This window comes from Triturus cristatus, chromosome 7 (assembly GCF_964204655.1).
Source record: "Triturus cristatus chromosome 7, aTriCri1.1, whole genome shotgun sequence".
NCBI classification, from domain to species: domain Eukaryota; kingdom Metazoa; phylum Chordata; class Amphibia; order Caudata; family Salamandridae; genus Triturus; species Triturus cristatus.
In genome coordinates, this window is record NC_140590.1 from 1,175,321,543 (window position 1) to 1,175,345,375 (window position 23,833).

Below are 23,833 nucleotides of genomic sequence, written 5' to 3' on the forward strand. Positions count from 1 at the left end.
CCCTTGGTGGAGCGGCAGGCCGGGGGATGGGGCCCGGGACCGGAGCACCCGACCCGGGGCCTGGCGGGCCCCTGGACCCAGCCGGGGCTCCCAGGCCAGGAGGCGCAGGGGCAGGCTCCCCGGGCATGCCGGATCCCGTCCAGGGCACCCTGCCACGCGGCAGGACCCAGGACGGAGCCCGGGGTGGGGAGGCCACCCTCCCCAGGGCCCTCAGGGGCCCGGCCGGAGCTCCTGAACCCAGCCGAGCAAGGGGAGGCTTCCCGGCCACAACGGAACCCTGTCCCGGGCCTTTGGCAGTGCCGCAGGCCGGGGGACGGGGCCCGGAGCCGGAGCCCCCGACCAGGGGCCCGGCGGGGCCCTGGACACAGCCGGGGCTCCCAGGCCCGGAGCCGCAGGGGAAGCCGTCCCGGGCACCCTGCCACGCAGCAGGACCCAGGATGGAGCCCGGGGTGGGGAGGCCGCCCTTCCTGGGGCCCTCAGGGGCCCAGCCAGAGCTCCTGAACCCAGCCGAGCAAGGGGAGGCTCCCTGGCCACAACGGAACCCCGTCCCGGGCCTTTGGCAGTGCCGCAGGCCCGGAGGCGCAGGGGCACCCTGCCACACGGCAGGACCCAGGACGGAGCCCAGGGTGGGGAGGCTGCCCTCCCCGGGGCCCTCAGGGGACCGGCCAGAGCTCCTGAACCCAGCCGAGCAAGGGGAGGCTCCCTGGCCACAACGGAACCCCATCCCGGGCCTTTGGCAGTGCCGCAGGCTGTGGGACGGGGCCCAGGGCCAGAGCCCCCGACCCAGGGCCTAGCGGGCCCCTGAACCCAGCTGGGGCTCCCAGGCCCGGAGGCGCAGGGGAAGCCTCCCCGGGCCCGCTGGACCCCGTCCCAGGCCTCCTGCCACACGGCAGGACCCAGGACGGAGCCCGGTGTGGGGAGGCTGCCCTCCCCGGGGCCCTCAGGGGCCCGGCCGGAGCTCCTGAACCCAGCCAAGCAAGGGGAGGCTCCCCGGCGACAACGGAACCCTGTCCCGGGCCTTTGCGGCAGGACCCAGGATGGAGCCCGCGGGAACTCGTTCGGCACCCTGCCACGCCGCAGGACCGAGGACAGAGCCTGGGGTAGGAAGGCTGCCCTCCCAGGGGCCCCTGGACCCAGCCCAGCAGGGGGAGGCCTGCAGGGTCTCATCCGGGGCAGCCTGCCACGCAGCAGGTCCCGGGACAGACCCAGGGCTGGGGCGGCATCCTGGCCTTTCCAGCTGCCGGCTGATGACCGCTAGGCCGAGAGGGGTCCCAGAGTACCCTGTCCCTAGTAATCTGGAGGAAGGGTACCCCCCTTTCTGGCAACCCGCGCGCTCCGAGTAACGGAGGGGACCCTAGGGGTAAATGCGCCTGGCCTCCTGGAGCCCTGGCTGGGATCCGGGAGGCAAATGGACCCTCATCGGGACTTCCAGGCCGGCCCGGCCATCTGTTGGAAAGCATTGCGCAGATGGCCGAGGGGAGAGGTGCGACCAGATGGCCGGGACCTAAAGGACTCTCATCTGTCCAACCCCGAGCCTTCGCTCTAGGGTTCCCGCCTGCCCACACAGGGCTCAGGGGCTCCGCTTCCCGGGGGCTCGGGGACCCCGGCTGGGACTCAATCCCGGGGAAGGACCACCGGAGCTCTCGGGGCCTGGACGCCCGGGGATGTCTGCCCGGGAACCATGGAGACCTTCCCGGGTACTTTGCCACGCCGTGGGCCGGAGGAGGGAGCCCCGGACGCCTAGGGAGGTGTTGCCCGGGCATAGCCCATCTGGTCCCCGCCTGAGAACGGCCATCCCCGGGAGGGGTGTCCCGGCATACCCTGCCCCTAGTAATCCGGAGGAAGGCTACCCCCCTTTTTTGTAACCCGCGCGCACCGCGAGGCTCAGGGGACCCTAGGAGCGAATGTGCCCGACCTCCTGGAGCCCTGGCTGGTATCGGGAGGCAAATGAGCCCTCATCGAGACTTCCAGGTTGGCCCGGCCATCTGGTCGCCCCATTGGAAAGCATTGCGCGCGACCAGATGGCCGAGGGGAGAGGTGCGACCAGATGGCCGGGACTAAAACAAGGACTCCCATCTGTCCAACCCTGAGCCTTCGCGCTAGGGTTCCCCCCTGCCCACGCAGGGTTCGGGGGCTGCAGGGCACGGGGGCTGCAGGGCTCAGGGGGCGCAGGGCTCGGGAGCTGTAGGGCTCCAGGGCTGCAGGGCTCCAGGACCCTGGGGCTGCAGGGCTCCGGGGCTGCCGGACTCCGGGTCTGCCGGGCTCCGGGGCTGCAGGGCTCCGGGGCTGCAGGGCTCCGGGGCTGCAGGGCTCCGGGGCTGCAGGGCTCCAGGGCTGCAGGGCTTCGGGGCTGCAGGGCTTCAGGGCTGCAGGGCTCCGGGGCTGCAGGACTCTGGGGCTGCAGGGCTTCGGGGCTGCAGGGCTCGGGGGGGCTCGTAGACCCCACGCTGGGCCTCAGGCATGGGAGGCCCGCAGGAGCTCCCGGGGCCCGGACACCCGGGGGACCCATGGAGCCCGTCCCGGGCACTTTGCCTCGCCGCGGGCTGGAGGAGGGAGCACCAGACGCCCCGGGGAAGTGTCGTCCGGGCTTAGCCCATCTGGTCCCCACCTGAGAACCGCCATCCCCAGGAGGTGCATCCCGGCATACCCTGCCCCTAGTAATCCGGAGGAAGGTTACCCCCCTTTCTGGTAAACCATGCGCACCGAGTGACGGAGGGGACCCTAGGCACCCGACCTCCTGGAGCCCTACCTGGGATCGGGGAGGCGAATGAGCCCCCATCGGGACTTCCAGGGCAGCCCGGCCATCTGGTCACCCCATTGGAAAGCATTGCGTGCGACCAGATGACCGAAAGAAAGGTGCGACCAGATGGCCTGGACCGAAAGGACTCCCAGCTGCCCGCACCGAGCCTTCGCGGTAGGGCTCCCGCCTGCCCTTGCAGGGCTCCGGGGCTATGCACCAGGGACCCTTGTCCCGGGCAGATGGACACTTGGCAGGCCGCAGGACGTGGGCTCCCAGGCCTTGACCGAAACTCAGGAGGCCCGGGGCCGGTCCCTGCTTCTCAACGCAGCCAGGCCGTGGAGATCGGGGAGCCTGCCCAAGCACGAGGGACCCCAGTCCCGGGCACACAGTCCCTCAGGTTGTGCGCTCGTTTTCCACCATTTCTTTCAAAATTGTGCATAGTTGCCCTAGGCAAAGTCCGCCCAGCCCTACTCAGGATGTGCGCTCGTTTTCCACATTTTTTTCAAAATTCTGCATAGTGGTGCTACGCAAAGTCCGCCCAGCCCTACTGCGGATGAGGATCATTTATGCAGGATTAAGGCAGGATTTTCCTGGTCCGGGCGCAGAGCTCCCTTACTGTGCGTCCGCCATGGTTGCCAGTTTGCCACGCCCCCAAGCAACATTTGTTCTTTTATGGCATATTTGTCTCAGCACAAGCCCAGGACAGGTGAAAAGAAGTTTCATATTTGTTGGCCTCTTGCTATCTTTGAGGCTAGAAATTAATCGCAGTAGTACAGTCCTTAGAATTCTAGAGCCAGGGAAGAGACCCGGCTGCTCCCTTATATCGCTCTGCTTTAGTCACCACCAACTATAAGAGACCCTCAGCTTCCTGTCAAATACAACTAGTTGACTCTTAGAGGTCCTCATCAGGGACCTACAGCTCATCCTTAGACACCTCAAGTCTACCCTCAAAGAGGTTCAGAGACCCCAGATGACCATCACCCTCAGTCTCCTGACGATAGATAGCCTTGGAGACTGGCATCTCTCTGTACATTTCCTGCTTTTCCACTAAGGTAAAAATTTTTCCCAAACTCAGTCCCAGTCTTCGTACCCTACTATGGCTTTGCAAGCCATACCAGTCAAATGTGCACAGCCCTCATCTAAACACCGGGCCTTTTGCAGTTCCCGAGCCTTGTCCTTAGCTTCTGTGAGAAATGTGGTTGCTGTTTGAGAGGGGTGTGAATCCTACTCAAGCAACAGCCACAATCTTTTTTAGGTCGAGCACAAATAGTCACTAAATTAACTTGTGCTTAACCTTCTGGTAGCTTGGCACAACAGCAGTAAGGCTTAACTTAGAGGCAATGTGCAAAGTATTTATGAAGTACTCAAACAGTAATAAAGTGAAAACACAACACAAGAAAAATACCACAATAATTTAGTGCAATAGAGTCAAATAAAAAAAATTAACATCAAAAACGACAAAAATCCAACCTGCAGAACCAGAGTTATGCAATTTCAAAGGTTTAAATTAAGTATAGCGCCAAAAAATAACAAAGCACCACTCAATGTTATCTGGTCATCCGAGACTGGATGAAAGTCACAAGTTCAGGCCGACCTCCCTTGAGTGTGGGCCAGATACAGGGACCAGGTTAGTCACACTGAAAAAGTTACATTCGAAAATTCAGCGAGAAGAGTTTTGTTCACAGTGGAGAAGGTCGCGAGGAGCATAGAGAGTGTGGTGAATGGTTGTTGCTGTGGCACGAAGAGCAGGCCGGACATCGTAGCAGTTGTCACTGAATGGGAAGTTCATGTCAAGCGTCGTTCTGAAGATTCATGCTTACTGCGGGCTGTTGATGCTGTAGGGAAGTGCAGATCTCGCGTTGCTGGTCGTTACTGGCGGTTGCTGTAGGGCGAAGAGTCGGTTACACTGGAGCATACTGCTGGTGGTCGGTGCGGGTGGCAAGATCTTGGCACGAACAAGGCCGTTTGTAGTCTCAAAGAGCCCATAACTTCAGGATTTCACCTTTTCTTCAAAGATTAGCTCAACTGATGCCACAAGGGTACAGAACATGATGTGTATCCGGAACTCACTCCAGCAGGGGCCAGCAGGGCTCAGGCAGTGCCTGTTGCAGGTCCTGGTAGCAGGTCTAAGCAGCAGGTTCAAGCAGCAGATCAGGTGGGCAGATGCAGGGAGACCTCTGGAGCTTGTAATGTCCCTGTGGTTCAGAACAGGAGGTCAGTCAGCAAACCCTTGAAGTCACTCCAGCCTGGGATAAAGGGTGCAAGTCCCGTCTTCCTTCTCAGCAAGCAGAAGAGGCCTCAATAGGAGGCAGCAGGGCATCCTTCTTTTATAGTATTCACAGGCCCAGGAGTGCACTGAAGAGTGGGTCTGAACATCCCCTTTTTATACCTGGTGCCCACTTTGAAGTGGGAGAAGCTTCTAGAGTTTTGCCCCTACAGAGTGCCTGGAATTTCATGCCCCCCTGTCATGGTCTCTGGTTGTCTAGGGGCACAATAGGCTAGTGTGAAGTCCTTTGTGTGTGAGCTGGGCCAGTGCCTTTGAAGTGTAAGTGTGGTAGGAGGCAGCTCAGCCCCGCCACCCCCATTAACCCATGATAGCCCATCCTGCTAACACAGTGATGCTGCCTGGGAGGAATACACAAAGGCCAACTGCCAATTACACCACGTCATGTGACCCAGGAAACAGAAACCAAATAGTTAGGATAGGAAAATGCCAAATTTCTAAAAGTAAACAAAAAAACAAAGGTCTGAGAAGGGGCTTATTTAATGCCTGGCTAAAAAATGGTGAATAAATGTGATCAATAGTATTTATATCCAAGACAATATATACTAATACTGAGCAACAAAGTGACAAAGAAGATACTTTAACACTTGGGCGTATAAAAGACCATTGTTATTTTGTTCATATTTAATCAAGCACCCAAAGGGTTACTGGTTTGCTCTATTTTACTGTAATTTTCTAACCGTGGCATTTTCAGAAATGTGACTTAAAATCTGACTTTACCATTAAAGAGAGTTTTAAATTACAATTCATCAAACACAAAACATAAATTTCGTACCTGCTCCCATTCAGACGTTATCACTTATTCAAACTAATAAAGTAACCCAGTGTTATCCTATGGGAGAGGTAGGCTTTGTAATAGTGAAAAACAAACTTGAGAGTTGTTCACTACCAGGACAAGTAAAACTTAAAAGTACAACTTTTTAAATACACCACACCCTGCCCTACAGGCTGTTTAGAACCTATCCTAGGGGTTATATATTATGTACGTATAAAAGCAGGTTTAGGTCAGGCAATAGTTTAGTTTGCCAGGTTGATATAGCAGTTTAAAACTTGACACACTGGCTGCAGATGCAGGCCTGAGACATGTTGTTTCAAGGGCTACTTAAGTGGGTGGCACAATATCTGCTGCTGGTCCCCTAGTAACGTTTAATTTACAGGCCCTGGGTACCTGTAGTGCACCTTTACTAGGGACTTACAAGTAAATTAAATGTGCCAATTGGGTGTAAGACAATTTTGCCTTGTTTAAGGGAGAGAGCACAAGCACCTTAGCACTGGTTAGCAGTGGTAACGTGCACAGAGTTCAAAAGTCGACAAAAACTAATTCAGCAAAACAGGAGGAAGTAGGCAAAAAGTTTGGGGGTAACCCTGAAGAGAGGGCCAAGTCCAACAACCTCCTTCCCAAACCTCACCCGCATTACCTTGCCATTCTTGCTGTGGATATTGAGTGGTATCGTAGGAGCATTCTTAAGCAGCCAGAGCTCATTGTCTATCAATTTCTTCTTAGCTTTTTCTATTGATCGTGTAAGAGATCCCCGGGTGAGCCTCTGAAAAAGACAACAAAAATAAAGATAAGGCTACCTTGTTTTTAAGTACCCATTTTTTCCTAGTTTTTCTTTTTCTTTTTCATGTTGTTGTAAATAAGAGATATTACAGTTACCCAAATTAATGGAACTTGATTGAACTAACCCAGGGAGCTGAAGTTGACCACTTGTGATCATCTGTTCACAAGTCAACAGCGATCTCTTAACTCACCGAGACATATTACTGATCACCATTCAACCAATAACATACAAAAAGACAAGAGTGAACCACAATTTTCAGGGCAAAACAATTCACAACTAACACTACATAAAGGACCACTCCAACAATGAATACTAGAAATGTAAAAGGACAACTTACCACTAGATGTAAGTTTGACCCAGACAAAATATCAACCAGCATCAACAGCAGAAAATGAATCAGGTCACCATCATCCCCATAAAATGGACTTAAACACATGAACAATGATCAACCCCACAACAACACCTGACAATGGAGAAAATAAACTGTCTCGAACAAAACAAGAACTGAGTAGATAGAATGCACCATCAGTATCAGACCTGACACGAGAGCAATCCATCACTAAGAATAGAGAAGGCGGTAACTCACCCTCCACACCAGACATGACATCAGCTACCATCAGCACCAAAGAAGAAAACAAACATTGATACAAAATAAATTAGCAATCCACAATCAACATCAAACAAGGAGGGCCAATTTCCACATCAATTTCAGGACAAGAATCAGCATTCCATCAGAACCAAGTTCCCACCCACAAAACAAACGAGGCCAAAGCATTATAATCCTTACATGAAGAATAACACACCACAATATAAGACAATAAACATAACTGCAGCAATTTTGGGAGTGGAGATTGTCATGTACTGTCCTCCTTTCAATATCCTCTCACAATGTTTTGTTGCATGAGGCTCTCCACAGGCTTACAACCTCCTCCTAAAGATTTCCCTGATCTCCAATCCAGGTCCTTCCTCTCCTCCTAGAGTCCATTCTATGATGCATAAAAAATCAGTCATGGCTCAAGTTTGGCACAAACACTAGTGAAGCGGAGATCCTGCTTTGATGGTGAGATCTCTGTGATCTTACCTTCTCCTCCTGCAGCTCGAGCTTTGCCTGATAGATCCTCAGTCGCACATCTTCAAGAAGCTCCAGAGGCTCACTTAGGACTGGCAGCGGCACTTCACTCTCCAGTGGAGACTGCAAGGTCAGGTCAGTGAGCGGCACAAACCACTCCCATTTGTAGCCCTCCAGCTTCCTGAAGAAGGACAGAAAAAGATCAATGAGAAGCAGGAAGTGATAAACCTGCCAATAATGAGTCTATATCACCCAGACTGGTTAAACAAATTTTAAACAAAAAGATGTCTAGCATGGCTGCTCTCTTTATGGATTTATATAGATTTAACTTGTTTGATCCCTCCTCCTTAGGACTTTGATATGTTTACATACACATTCCACCCATAGCAATATGATGGGTTTAAACACACATAAAATGGTTGCCCTTTTCCCATAGGTCATTATTGTATTCCAAACAATTGGGCAAACCTCAATTTAGCAAACCTTGGGTAGTTTAAAAGTCAGATGCAAGGGAGTCCAAATGCTTCTCTTGGCCCAAAAACCTGATGTACTTAAAGGTTTATCAGGGGGACACTTAATAAATACAGAGCCAGAACAAAAACACTGAATATTAATTTGTAACCCTGTAGTGCCAAAATATTAAAGGTCTGCAAACACATTTGTAGCCTATGTGTAACTTCAAGTATATTTTTTTATATAACAGGGTGTGTGACAGTGCTAATAGTGCACAGCATGAAAATATGACACACGTGAAAGATACACAAGAAAAATGATATAAAGGCAAATGCCTAGTTAAATCAATAAAACATTTTGTGGCCTAGCAATGGTCTTATAATACAGTCGAAAGTTTATGCAGTTGACATTTCACCCTTCTGGATAACTTATAAGGGGCCTTTCTCAGGATCTGGCTAAGAAACACTTCAGCTGCAACCCCTTAAGGGCACCAAAAGCATTTGCGAGTATAAAGCAGCCAGACTTGTTGAGTGAAACAACAGTAGTAAGCAAAAGCAATAGGCGTATCCTTACCTTCTGAATTAGGATAGACATTTTCTGGGATGGGAATGTCCCCTGCATGGCAAAAAAAACATGTAGACCTCGCCTGAGTGACCTGACTGCATGATCCAGTTATTAATGATTGCCAGCTTGAACTATTGTTTTTCAAATATGAAGTGAACTGACGTAGGAGTTAGCAAACCTAGGGCCTCATTTATGGGTTTTTGCCGTAGGGTAGCGCAGCAGGCCTTGCTGCTGCGCTGCCCTACGACAAAAGAAAAGGGCAGGAATGCGCCGTATCTATCAGGTACAGCACATTCCTGTCCTTTTGACTCTGCGCCAACGCCGGCACCTTTGCACCATGGTGGAAGGGTGCCTCCTTTGCAGAGATGATTGTTTTTGTGCAGGAAGGGAAATCTTCCTGCACAAAAACAATCACAAGAGGCTTTTTTCTTTTTCTATGTGTGCTGCAGAAAAATGAGGAGAAATAAAGATATTTCTCATTGTGCCTCTCTTACGCGTCCCCTGGGGAGGTGTAAGGTTTTGGCGCTGCCTCATATTTACGATTTCTCGTAAACCTGGAGCAGAGTCAAAATGCCATGGATGTTGCTGGGAACGCCCCAGCAACACCCATTGCACGCCCCTTTATCGCAGAAAACTGCGTTAAAGAGGAATATAATTGCGAGGCTGCATTAAGCCCAAAAAAGTGGCCGAGTGCTGCCTCATAACTATGGAGCAGGCTCCTGCGCCACCAAAGCATCACAAAAAGTGACGTTCCGGGGGCATAAGGGGACTCATAATTGAGGCCATGGGATTTTCTCGCACAACCGTAATAGTGAATTCATACCCATGTCTGATTCCTGCCCAATGGTGTGTGTTAGAAGACTGTAGTTGGTAGGGTAACTGTAACCACTGTGTTAAAATGGCATTTATGATGTGGAAGCCGTAGAAATTGTCTAAAGGCCAGTAGTGTATTTACAAGAACCTTGTACTTGAGCCTCCATTACTGTGTAATAGTGTAATATCTCCTCTTGGAGTGACGGTAAATACTTCTCTCTTATTAAGACAAGCAGTGGGTTGGACAACACATTGGGTTTGTCGTTTGAGTGCTTAGTCTCTACCCACACACTACCTGCCTGAGACAGCGTTGGCTGCTCACCCTCTTCACCCTGAGAATCAAGTGTAGAACGGGTGTACTTGGACCACTTTGCAGAGCCACAGTAGTAAGAATCCAAGGACACCGGAGACCAGCAACCCCAACCACCACAGTCAAGGCCCAGTAGCCCCTGCCTGCCCCGTTGCCAGTAAGAGTGGTGGGGCCGGGTGGGGGGGGGGTTTCGACGGACGATGACGAGGGAAAATTAAATAAATAATTAATTTTGCCTCATCATTGTCTGTTGAAATCCGGGCCACCGCTTTTACCTGCACGGGCCACAGCTGGCCTCAAAGCTAGATGCTCAGACATCCTAATCACAAGGGGTATTTATAAAGCGTACCGTCCTCATAGTTGGTGAATGTACACCTACCCCTTTACTCCTAGGATAGATCATTCCCAAGATATCTTTATACCTCACACAGACACAGATAGACAGACACACACACACACACACACACACACACATATAATCAGCACTCCCTCTAATAATGCTGAATCGAGGAACAAGATCCCACCCAAGCGATCACTGAGGTACCTTACTCACTGAGCATGCACACTCTTATTGATTATACCTCACTAAACCATACTCAAAGTGACAGACAAACATCTTTAATGGGTAATGCACAGTTGGTGAGTATGACGACTGCTCAGGCGGGCAACCAACTCCTGTTGAATTTCAGCTACTTCTTCCAAAAAACACATAAGAGAATATTCGAAGTGAATTTCCACTAGCTGCCCTAAACAAGCAAGCAGAGATGCAACTGCAAAAATCACCTACCACTGATTAATAATAACAAAACAGTGTCAGGTGCAAAAGCCATGGAGGGAAGCACTAACTTCCATCAGGAGAATATATCTTGGCACCCGCACCTGCAACACTGTATCAACACTGCAGGTGCTCTATCAAACTGAAACGGTGAAGGCTCCAGCACCAAGAGCCTGGAACTCCTCCAGATAGGTGGGAAATAAAAGCTATCCAACTATCAATAACACCACCAACCTTTCACCTACTGTTACTCACTGTTGGTGAATACACAACCATCCCGTAATTTTCAGTCATAGTCAACCAAAAAGAGATCACTAGACCCCACCATCTCTGCCATTCAGAATTCAATTCCCTCAAAATAACATTTTTTTTCACACCTCCTCTGCTAATGCCTGATAGAAGTACATAAATCCATCCATGGAGAATCGGAAAATGCAAAAACTAACCTTCTCTTCTGCACAACAGAGAGTTCCTTATAGACTTATAAATCCTATACAAAGCAGTAACATCGCACACCAAGACCCCCCTACACCTAAGAATGTTCACCAGGGAAAAATATCCTTATAGGGACAATTACACTGTTAGCTTGTATCATAGTGCCATCATCAGGATTCTGACATCTGTTGACTTTCAACTCTCTTTTTATTTAAATTTGTAAAGTGTGCTGTACAGACTAAACTGCATCTAGGACCTAAGGAAATGATGGATGCTGTTGGCCAATAATATGGCACCTCCTGAAATCTCATGTTTGGCTAGCAGACTGACTTACCACCACTGCCCTAAACCAGCAACCACCTACCAACCATTCAGACTGAACAAACACCATGAAGGGCACTAGAAGCAGAGTAATCTGCTATCAGGAGGCACAAAGAATGACACACCCAGGTCAGCACCAGCAATAACACCTCCAACCCTTGACCTGGACTTATCAGTCTTCTGCCCTTCTAAGGCAGATCCACCCAGCCCCATAATAACCCTGTCGAGGTCATCAAGATCAGTGCACAATTGGCTCCAAGCGTACAACAGTCTCAAGCGGGAAAACTGCCATTTAGTAAAAGTTACTGAATCTTGGCTTGAAGCCAACGCCACCACTATCTTAGATGAAGTGCTTGCATCTCACTACCAATTAATCTATCAATCAGTGAATCTGGCAAAGGGGCAGTAATTACAATTATTTATTTAGAGACTCTTGGTTGTATCACGATAGCGGACTTGAGCCAACACTCATTTCCCCAGAGTCACATTGTCCCCATCCTGACCACTGCCTGCCACAGACCATGACGCAGCGCCTCCTTCCTTGAGGGAATCATTGATCTATCCCTGTCTTCTCAGATTATCATCCTGCCAGAAACTGAAACTCTCCACCACCCTACACACAAGGTACACACATCAGATGCAGTCGCCCACCTGGGTTTGCCAGAGTTCATCTAGTTAATCCCCAACCTGTAAATGTGCTCACACCCTTGGCTTAGCTCTCATCTGTGGTGTTAACGCATTAAAACTGGATGCCCAGTCCAGAACATTGTCAACCCACTTGTTCAGCACAATCAATGTTTACATTAAACGAAAAGCTCCTATCTGTTCAGACTCGATTGAACATAGATACCCCAGATAGTTAAACACTACAATCTGGTAATAACTTGAGGTGATCCACACTCAGGAGAGGTTAGTCCTGAGTAACTTCTTGATGCCTTAGATACCAGTGTTCTCCAACATAGTTTAAATAAGGCAAGAGCCATACTTGATTATCAGGACAGCCACTGACTGGGCAAATGATCCCCATTTAGTTCTGTTGTGTGAAAACATATCTTATGTGGATGGTCATAAAATTCCCTCTGGGATGGATCAGGTCCTTACAGATCTATTAAGGAGACCATATTGTACACCAACATCACCCAGAACATTAACAAGTTAACTCGGATATGAAAGCAACAAATAAGGTGGGCAACAAGTGATTTGCAATACAGCCCTCTAGGTTGAAAAGACTAGGACATAAACTATAAAATTGCTGCAAATAATTTGCAGAATCCAATAATGTAGGATGCTGCCGTGTAAAGCCTCTATAGGACAATATCACACAGTGGTGCCTAGAGAAAGAGTGTACTACGCCGCATGAACTGACCAGACAACAAACCAAACCAACAAGCTGACTCAGATCTTCTAGAGGTATTAAACCTGAAACAAACAAGAGTTCTTCACTTTCCTCATCCCAACTCTGTGATGAACTTCTATCCTTTACTGAGGCAGAAACTGAGAAGATATGGCACACAATGACGAACAACCTACAAAAAAAACATCAGCCCAGTGATGCCCACTAGGACCGAGATATCCCAATTTTGGTGTAATGGGTAACCTTGCCCAACTCCCTGAAGCACGTAGAAACATTCAGCTTCCCACCCTATTGAGGCTCAGGTACAGTAATTTAGGATGACATTGACAGATCAAGACCAGGCCTTGTCAGTCTAGTATATGCCTCCCTTTAACAGGATTCAGTACTGCAAGGCTTTAAACAGGCAACAATAGAGCCCCTGCTAAAAGAAATAACAAATAACTCCAGCAGATATGCACGAATCTGCTAAATATCACCCTATATATAGTTTTTCTTTCTTGGGTACTCGAGCTGACATGAGGACCGGTCTCAGGTCCCGGAGTATGTTTCCCTTACTTAGTGGGTGGCATTAGAACAGGGTTAATCTCTGCTAACTTGTGGCAGGTATCACTTAGCCTGGCTGGCATTGATCAAGTTTTGCTCACTCTGGTTAGTCGTGAAGAAGGTCTCACCACAGCTAGCACCGGAGAAGGTCTCTCTCACTCTGGATCGCACTGGACCTCCCAGTTACCCTGGCCCGCAGAAAGGTAGGTCTCACTCAGCCAGAATGTCACAAGGACAAGTGCCATTCACCAAGACTGGCACCCAGCAGGGGGTACCAGGGCCTGGCAGAGAGAAGATCTAGCTCACGTATACAGATGGCGAAGAAGCCCTCATTCTGGCTGATGCATGGGCAAGGCTTTCTGACCCGTGCTGGCGGCAGGGCATATCCCACTCACCCTGGCTTGAGCTTGGCACAGAGCAGGACGTCGCTGAATAGGAAAAGATGGCGCAGATGCCGACTCCCGTCTGAAACATCGATGAGGAAGCCATCCTTCACAAGATTCCGCTTCTGTAAGACGGAGAAGAAAAATGATGGATGACATGCAATAGTAGGTGGAGAGTGGAAAAGATATAGAGCAAGCAAGAGCAAAAAGAACTACATATATGGAAAAACTAATTTACCATTTTTAGAGCAAATCTATTGCACAGGTAATACAGCAGAGGTCATTAGATATGAATTTATAAAATGCTTCAGATTGTCTGCCTCCACATGCGTGCATCCATTGCTATGCAGCATACCACAATGCGTATTGCTGTAGGTATGGAGCACTGGTTCTGTTTTATGCAAATCGTTTGTTAATCAAAACTTTGCTCTGGCATTCCTGTGGCATGCAGAATCCTTCAGGATAGCAAACAGTGGCACTGGTAATGAATAATACGTAGTTGGGGAGCAGCGCACTCCTGTTTGCTTACTTTACTATCTAGTTGCAATTCTTGATACAGGTGCCGCAGTGTTATGCTCGCTGTCTATCGGGCATTTGAGAAAAGGAACAAGAGGACAACCAACTAATGGTTGACACTGCGCACTGTGCTGAGGGTAGCTGAGACCCTAAATAGGTAGTCACCTTAACATAAAGAATAATCAAACACAACGGTCCAAATCAAATGAACATATATTAATTCATATATGTACTGGATAGATACACAGGTTGTCAATCCGTTAATGTAAAATCACAATAATAATGTACAGTCATCAACTGCATGTATTTCTAACAAAGCATGAACATAATACATAGTACATTTGTTTGATCACATGATCACATGATGGTAGGTTTTAGTAATATCCATGATCATTATGTTCATTTTTGTTTGCAGATTGCCCCTGACGAAGGGACACCAATGTCCCGAAATGCATTGGGCCTACCATCATGTCATCATGTGATCAAACAAATGTACTATGTATTATGTTCATGCTTTGTTAGAAATACATGCAGTTGATGACTGTATATTATTATTGTGATTTTACATTAACGGATTGACAACCTGTGTATCTATCCAGTACATATATGAATTAATATATGTTCATTTGATTTGGACCGTTGTGTTTGATTTTTCTTTATGTTAAGGTGACTACCTATTTAGGGTCTCAGCTACTCTCAGCACAGTGCGCAGTGTCAACCATTAGTTGGTTGTCCACTGGTAATGAATGCCACAAATATTCCCCTTCCCCTGTTCTTGTATTCTTGGCAAACTCTTGTGTTATTCCCTAACACATTATAGTGATGGATGGAAGTGTGCATGCATACATGCCTACATGTGTGTGAGTAAGGGTTGCTGTGTTTATTTTCAAAGATGTATGGATAGTAAAAAACGTGTTCAATAGCAATCTGTGCACCAGTGGGCAATCAACAATTACCATAATAAAATGGCTACAGTGTTCTGACCGACTCACCCAAGCATTGATTATTAATGTGATATTACTCTCGCCTCTCATACGTGTATCTCCTGTCTGTTAGTTTGCCTCGTCTATCTTTCTGTTTCTTGTTTCTTTATGAAACTGTATTTACTGTAGCTCTCTGTGACTGTTTGTACCTCTGTCAGTCTCCACGTTTCTTTCTTTCTTTCTTTCTTTCTTTCTTTCTTTCTTTCTTTCTTTCTTTCTCTTTCTTTCTTTATGCATCTGCTTTTGCCTCGGACATTGGCTGCAGGGCTTACATCGCACTCAATAGCAGGAAGCAGCACGTTGCATGCGGTTAAGGAGTTGCACAAACCTTACACATGTCGCAACAAGTTCCACATGTACACAATCACACAGGCTTTACATAATGTAAAAGGTGAAGGGTGAGCCATATAGACGTGGCACGGTGCATCCCGCTCGTCAGCCCTAGTCCCCCGCAGTCTCAGTATATGACAGGAACGGGGGATGTTCACCAAGATGGAGGAAAGTGGCCTGCAGAGACCATGGGACGTTAAAGTGACCCGGCAGCGAAGACGCCACGGGCTGGGGCCGTGGATAGGGCTTCACGCGGCAGAGAGCAGGGAGAGGACCGGGGAGAAAGGAAGGGAACACGGACAGGAGCCAGCATAAGAAGATACTCCGTGTGTCTGGCATGGGCAGCCTGGGAAGAAGATGGGCGAGGAGCGATCAGGAAAAGAGGACTGAATACAAATAGCTTTGAAAGAGAAGGGCTTACAGTTTGGCCTTGAATATAGACAATAAAGTATTTAAAACCTCAAGTTAAATCCCATAAAAAAGAGAATGTATCCTTCTCTCAAAGAGCAACCCGGAAACCAATGTGCCTTTCTGGACTAAATGAAGGGCAGGAAGGGGTCAGTCCTGCTCTCCCCAGGCACACACGTGGAGATAGCTATCAAAGCTTCAGTTCCGGTATTAGGAGCTGATGTAGAGGTGGACAGGGATGGGATATTTGCCAAAATACAGTGGATGTTCCATACACCAAACGAATATTTTTCCATCTCATTGAGACTGAGGGGAAAGGCAGGCTTTCCTTTTACCCGTGGTGGAGCCTTCACTGGCTTCATTGTCCAGTAGATCCTCATAACAACTTCAAAAATACCATCTAATGGCCACCTGATCGAGGGTGGTCACTCCTCCATCACTTTGGTGGAACCGCCTCGGTTTCACACTTAGACACTCTTGGGTATTAGGCACCAAGCCGATGTAGTTAGCAGTAGTAATAGTGAAAGACCTCCCTGTAACCCATGGCTCCCTTATGTGGCACTGGCCAAAAAGTGCCACTAATGTGTAGGACACTTATTATGTGGCTACTGACAATGTATCCCCTTTCCCCACTCCTTGGGGTGCCCACATTCCCGCTGGCAATGCCCTGATGCCAGACAGTCATTGTGGAATTTCTTTAGTCAACATTTTTCTCCCGAGACGGTCCCGGCCATGCTGGCTGGAGAAAGCCTTCCAGATGCAGCCAGAGGAGGCTCCACTGGTAGAAGCTTGACGGCTCATCGGACTCTAAATAGAGCGAGCAGACGAGACATTGGTGGACATGGACAATGACGCATAATAACTCAAGGAATATTTATCTCTGTGTCAGCATTTAGTGTCCATCCAGCAGCTAGGTGGGCTACCCGTGGAGTACAAGAGGGATTATCAGCTGTACACCGATGATACTGAGTTGGCGAAGTGGTGTCGGAGTGGCACTCGCTTCAGCTGTCTGATTGCGCTCCACGGGTGGATGTGCTTGAGTAGTCTGCCCTTGAGAAAAGTCAAGATAGAGATAATGCTGATGGACAATAAAGCATCACCCTTCCACAATGTGACATGCTTCAACAAGTTCATTGGGTGTCTCAGTTCCATGCCTGTCTGTACCTTATGACGTGCCAGGAGTATATATGTGGTGTTGTGGTATGGCATGACATGACATAAATGACACGAGAAAAGATAAAACATAAGCAGGCATCCTCAACCATGTCACCTTCCCTCCCCCAACTGTACACCCTCCACCCCTATACTTTATCTCTCTAACATTTATGTTTAAATGTCACGTTTTAATTTTCCTAAATATAACCCACCTATCTAAAAAATCCTTGAAAACTTTTTAAAAAAACACGAATTAGAAACTTTTGGGAAGTAAATAACATAGAGGGCGGAGAGAAAATTGGCCCAATGTGACAAACAATCATGAGCACACTAGAACTTACAGAACCAACAGTACAGGTATAAAGATAGATTTTAAGCATAGACAACGAACAATAGGACTGATAGAGGGAAAATGCAACACACAGACATATACACCTTGACTGGGACACAAGGTATGGAAGACACAGGGTCCACCATCCAGACTGACTCACCTTGGACGCGGCTGAGCTTTCACTGCTCTTGTGGGGAGATATCTCTTCATTCACCCCTGAGAGGAAGTAGTTGGAGGTGCAGAGGGCATCCTGCAGCAGGGGATAGTCGTGGTGGTCCTTCGGGGTGTACCGCAACAGGTCCTGCGGACCAAAGACCAGACAAGGACAGGGCATGAAAAGGTTTGAGAGACACACTGATCAAGAGGGAAGGAGAGTGCGTGAGAGGGTAGGCAGATCAAGAAAGTGAGAACCCTATGACCAGGGGCGTCGTGATCCCCCGCTTTGGCAGCTACAGCGTGGCTCTGGCTCTGTGTAAGTCTCTTCTGTCTGCAACTCGTTAGACAAAATCTCATAATTAACACTACGAAGTAATGCAGCATCAACAGAAGAGCAAGCGGGGGCACGGAAAAACAAAAGAAGTGTAAATAAAAAAGGGAAAGAGGAGGAATATTGAATAGAAGGATGGGTGAAATGAAGGAAGGAAGGTTAGAGGGATGAGCAGGTAGATACATGAGTGGGTGGATGAATGGGTGAAAGAATAAGTTAATGGATAGATGGGGAGACAGGTGAAAGGATTGTCTGTGTGACAGACAGACAGACAGACAGACGACAGACAGACAGACAGACAGACAGACAGATAGATAGATAGATAGATAGATAGATAGATAGATAGATAGATAGATAGACAACGACAGACAGACAGACAGACAGACAGACAGACAGACAGATAGATGGATAGATAGATAGATAGATAGATAGATAGATAGATAGATAGATAGATAGATAGATAGATAGATAGATAGATAGATAGATAGATAGATAGATAGATAGATAGATAGATAGATAGATAGATAGATAGACAACGACAGACAGACAGACAGACAGACAGACAGACAGATAGATAGATAGATAGATAGATAGATAGATAGATAGATAGATAGATAGATAGATAGATAGATAGATAGATAGATAGATAGATAGATGACAGAGTAAAGGAATGAATAAGTGGATAGACAGATGAAAGGATGGTAGAGTAAAGGGATGGATAAGTGGGTGAAAGGCTGAGCGAATGGATGGCAGAGTGGATGGAAGGATAATGGATGGCATGTGAATAGATGGTACGGTGGATGGATGGTATGATGGACGGATCAGTGGATAGAAGAGTAGATGGACTGATGGAATGCGGAAAGATTGAATGATGCATGCAAAAATGAATGGATGTAAGAATGTAAAGGTGAAACAGTGGATATCCGCAGGAGGATAGAAAGGTGAATGTATAGAATCCTGGATAGAAGAGGCAGAGGATCTCTTCTCGTGAGGAGTAGGCTCACTTGCTTTGTTTGCTTTGTGCCATCAGAGCTTTTATTTCAAAGTGGGGGGGTTCTTTAATTTTCGGGCTACTCCCTTGCCTATGACTTGTTGCCATTAATGTAATGATCGCTCATGGACAGTTCGGTAACACAATTACCTCTATTGTTCTCCACAAACAATGTCTGTAAAACAGACCCCACCTGCCCTTTAGCTGAGCAGAATAGGACAGGCATGTGTGGACATCTAACCTCAAAGAAGGTGTAGTTCGAAGCATGCAAGGGAAGCCATGTCCGGCGAAACTTACATGAAGAGCCAGAGTATTCCTGGTCACTCGATCAATGGGTGTCAGAAGAAGCTCTGAAAGGAAAAATAAACAGCTTGAGCCAGATCATTGGTTGGGCAAAGTTACTTGTATACATATGGCCACGCTCTTGGACAGAAAACCTGGCAGTCGAGCCTAATACAAGATAGTCATCAGGTGTATCTCTTTGGACATTAAACCCAAGAAAAATGAAATACTAAACTCACTGAGCTATTGTACAACATCTTTTAAGTAACACCGAATGTCAAACATGGTAGAACTACCGGTGGTGGAACCCCTGCTACAGTGTCAATGGTCAAGCCCATTATATTAATTTAATATAAGATCCAAAGACAAGTGGGGGTATTCTAGGGTCTATGGTATATATGGGGACACTGCTACTAAGCTTTTAACAAGGCAATAGTATTTCTGTGTAATGGTGTGCTCTTGTTTGTCACTTTAAATATAATGAGCTACACAACATTTCACATATCGGGGCAGATTTACAAGCCCCTTGCGCCACTTTTGCGTCATTTTTAACATGGGAAAAGTGACGCAAAAGTGGCGTAATGGGCTTATAAATCTGCCCCATCGCCTTTTAGTATACTTTCTGCTTAAGGTAGAAACCTCAACCTTATCTTAAATAGAAAGTATACTAAAAGGAAATATGTGAAATGTTGTGTAGCTCATGGTACTTTGGAAAACGTAACTGTGACCTTCTGCCTGTTGATTGTGCTGTATTCAGGCACTAAACACTTGATGGTTTTTTCAAGATGGTGTTAATATTAATAATGGATGCATTGCAAGATGTGCATTTATCTACATTAGGACACAATCATTTTACATATTTAAATATGTTTCAAACTGAGCAGAAAGAAAAATTAACTATTGTTCACTAATTCACTCATTAATTCTTTTCACTTTCTTTGACAGTGGATGCCCATGCCTGTTTATTTGGCAGTGTTCTCAAAACAGCAAATAAAAGGAGGGTTGTCCACGCAAGTTGCAAAAAACATCTAAAAATACTTTTACTTCAAAATTTAAAGCCAAAAACAAAATCTCAACATGCATAGGTTTCAATACGTAGGTCTGAAATATACAAATACTTTCACATTTTGAGCCTTATTACGAGCTTGGCAGTCCTCCTGCAGCACTGCCACTGCTGTGCTGGCAGGAGAACTGCCAAGCCCGTGGTGCGCTCGCTCACCGGATTCTGAGTTGAATCCAGGGTGGGCAGTGCTGCGGCGGTTTCACGGCAGCGAGTGTGTTAGGCTCATAGGAGAGCCTTAACAGCAGACCGCTGCTGTGATAGAGCACCTGTAGTATGTTCCTGCATGGTGTGGCATGCAACATTTTGTGCATGCTACACCGTGCAGGAAGGGGGTTGCAATTCCAGGGGGGCGCAACATGTGCCAACCCTGCCACTCTTTTCATGGCAGGCTCACCCCCATGAAATGGGTGATGGAAATGCAACTCAGAATATGCTCGGCGGTGCCGCAAAGGCACCGTTAGCTTATTCCTGCCCCTTTCCGCTGCGCCACGTGACTTCGACCCTAATAGTATCTGTAACCTTTCATCTAACACTTAGTTCTAACCCTAACCCCGCCCCAGGACCTAAGTCTACCTCAAACATGAACCCTGAATCTAAACATGACCGAGCACTAAGCCTAGCCTGTACTGTCAACCCAGCCCTGATCCAGGTTCCTTCCTTGAACTCTAACTTGCAAATGACTTTTAAAACTAATGGTATGCTTTTCCAAACCGTTTTTTTTTCTAGCTTTTATATTTCAAACTATTTCAACTTTTGACCAAATACTGATGTAAATGGGCACTCACAATTTAGAATAATCCCAAAGATGTTATATTTCTTAACTAGGTCTCATCTTTTGAATAGTGATTTTTTTTTTATTTGAAAGGAGTGGCTACAGTAACCTATAAACGTGAGCATAAAACACCTCAATACTATGCACCAGGAGATCTTAAAGGGGCACATTTTTAATGACCACAAATTACAAGAAATGTATACATATAGTGTTGGAAACGGGTAGCGTGCTGCAGAGCGGGCGGGCCAAACTCCGGAGGAAATGTGCAAAGCATCCACGCAGTACACACAGGCAACACACAAGGCACACTACAAAAAGAGACACTACACCAGTTTAGGTAAAAAGAACTTTTGTATTGTCAAAACCACAAGGTGTCAGGTAATCTCTACACTGCGCCAACTGGCGCTTGGTTCAAATTTACAGGGGGGAATTATGTACAGGGCAGGGCCAATCGGGCCCCTGCCGGAATCATTGCGATTTAGAAGATAGTAAAAATAAGTTCATCAGCTGCAACCCTGCAAGAAAAGCATCATGGCACAACATCAGCAATAGTCCGGGACACCGGGAAAAAAAACATCATGGCATTCCCTTATGCATCACCAATATGATTGACTCCTGAGCCTGAGGCAGAAATTAGGGTAGGCAGTGCATCAACACATCAAACCCTGGCATCTAAAACTGGCGCTGCACAGAACAAAATAATAGCGCTTCCCATAGAGCCATTTAACATAGCGCTGCACCAAGCCAGGCACTAGCACCCAGAGCATGGCAACTAAACATAGCGCTGCACCTGGAAAATCAACAGCGCTTCAAATAGGGCATGTTAATGGAGCGTTGCACATAGCATAACATTAGGCCCGAAATCAAAGCTCAAACCCTGGCATGTATTTATAGCCTTCAGCACTTCATTCAGTCAGGGCATCCAAGGGGGGGGCCTTAAGCATGTCCCCTCCTTACAGTCACCATTTCAGCAGCCGGTATGAGGCCCAATTCATGCCTCCTCTGGGGGGGTCCACTTAGCCCGTCCGTAGGCAAGTCGGCCCTCCGGGGCTTTGAGCCAGTACTTCAACCCGTTGCAGCTGCCCGCTGTCAGGTGGGGCAGCTGTGCAGGCTCCTGGCACCAGGGGCGGGCACCGGCAATGTACCCCGTTGCCCCCCCTCCTCCAAAAGTCCCACACGACGTTAGAGCCCACTCACGACTCACTGAGGCTCCTCGGGCCAATTAGGCACACGTTGCAGCTGCCCACTGCCAGTCGGGGCAGCTGGAGGGGCACGGCCGCCCCGAACACTCTACTGGTCTCGGGGGATGGCCCCACGGGGGCGGGCACCGACACTGTGCCCCGCTGCTCCCCCCCCTCCTCCTTTGATGGTCCCCACTCACCGGGGATCTTGAGGGGGTCCTCCGCTTCTGCTGGCTTCACCCGGGCGGTGGGGGCAGGCTCCGACAATGCGCCTCGGGCCCCTGACCTTCCGCCTCTCTGCTACCAACGCGGGGCTCTCTTCAGCATAGGAGAGCCGCGACCACCTTAACGCTTCTTCCCTCTTCACCCGGGCCCCCCTCCTGGAACCCGGGGCTGCAACACGAAGCCCACAAGGCTCAAGACGACTTCGGCCGCACCGGGGGCTCTCCTCAGTGCACGGAGAGACCCCCAGGCCGCAGCTCCTCTTCTCGCCGGCTCCTCGTCCTTCTTCTCGGGCCTGATCCCGAAAGCCAATCCCGTCGCAGCTTCCAGGGGGTGCGGCCACTGACACGGCCGGCGCCCGGTTGCCGGGTAACGCTTGCCCGCGCGACTCAGGCCTAGCACGGCCTTCGCTGAAGCCGCGGCGGCCCTCCCTGGGCCTCGGGTGCCGCCGTGGCGCACTGGGGCACAGCGCTTCCCCTCCTCGGTGGACACCGGCTACGGCGGTGATCTGGTTAGTTCCTCGGTCCCGCAATGAGGGGTAGGGTCCCTCCGACGGTACAGCACACACGCGGGGTGGGCTCCCGCTACTCCCACAACCCTGAGGTGGGGTAGGCACCCACTAAAGGCGGCACCACGCGGGGTGGGCACCCGCGGCGCTTGCACCTCACCAAATCTTCCGGGCCACACAGCGCCCCTGGGCTATGGAGTATAGCGCTTCCTCGGCGCTGGGCAGTCCCACCAGCTAACACAGTCAATTCAAATATAGCGCTCACCAGCTATAGCGCTCTCCTTCCACGGGCAGCTTGGATTTAGCGCTCTCTCCCTGCAGGCAGCTTGTGAATAGCGCTCTCTCTCTGCAGGCAGCTTGTAAATAGCGCTCTCTGGTTCCTGCCCCTTGGTTGAGGATTTCTTGAGGGGGGAAGTTGCGTTGGTGGCTGCAGGCGGACTAATTAGTCTCTGCCTGTCGTCCCTGGGTTCTCCTCTCGCCGGGCCAGATCAGTGGGCAGTTCAGGATCCCTCACTCACTTGAAAGGCAGCACCTAAGCCCTGTCACTTTCAGAGGCATAGGTCCCTGACTAAACCCTACCGCCTAAAACTCCTGCGAAGGCTTCTCCAGGACTGCGTTGCCCCAACTATAGCTTTCCCTCGCCCTGTGGACAGTAGGGGGGGGGTAGGTAGGCTCAGGGCCCAGCACACAGGTCCATGTGGCGGTAACCCCCGGCAGCAGGTCCCCTCTCTCCCAGGTCCACCCTCTGACTGAGCACATGGCAACCTAGCTCCGCCCTTTATACGCCCCTCACCCCACCTTCCAGACAGTGCCAGAAGCTTCTAGAAGCGTCTGGGGAGACTGGCTCTAACTGGCCTAGGGGGAGGGGTAGAGCACCCTGGGTGCCAGGTTTCCCTCCGAAAGCTGGGGCTGCTGGGAAATAACCACTAGACTGTCACCCTAGCTCAGTCAAACGGCGCAACCGCACAGCTTTGGCATCCATTTTAAGTTACATTTTT

General features: G+C 49.0%; 1 protein-coding gene across 2 annotated transcripts in view; it reads right to left on the reverse strand.

The window, feature by feature from the left end:
- The window catches only part of LOC146811369 (active breakpoint cluster region-related protein-like), a 220,913-nt gene that overhangs the window by 93,397 nt on the left and 103,683 nt on the right, over positions 1 to 23,833 (reverse strand). For both annotated transcript variants that reach the window (XM_085618487.1, XM_085618486.1), the window contains 5 exons: positions 19,105 to 19,157; positions 17,490 to 17,630; positions 13,619 to 13,731; positions 7,668 to 7,836; positions 6,443 to 6,568 (listed from right to left, as the gene is read on the reverse strand). In XM_085618487.1, coding sequence (XP_085474613.1) covers positions 6,443 to 6,568; positions 7,668 to 7,836; positions 13,619 to 13,731; positions 17,490 to 17,630; positions 19,105 to 19,157 — 602 coding nt within the window. The remainder of the gene's footprint in view (positions 1 to 6,442; positions 6,569 to 7,667; positions 7,837 to 13,618; positions 13,732 to 17,489; positions 17,631 to 19,104; positions 19,158 to 23,833) is intronic.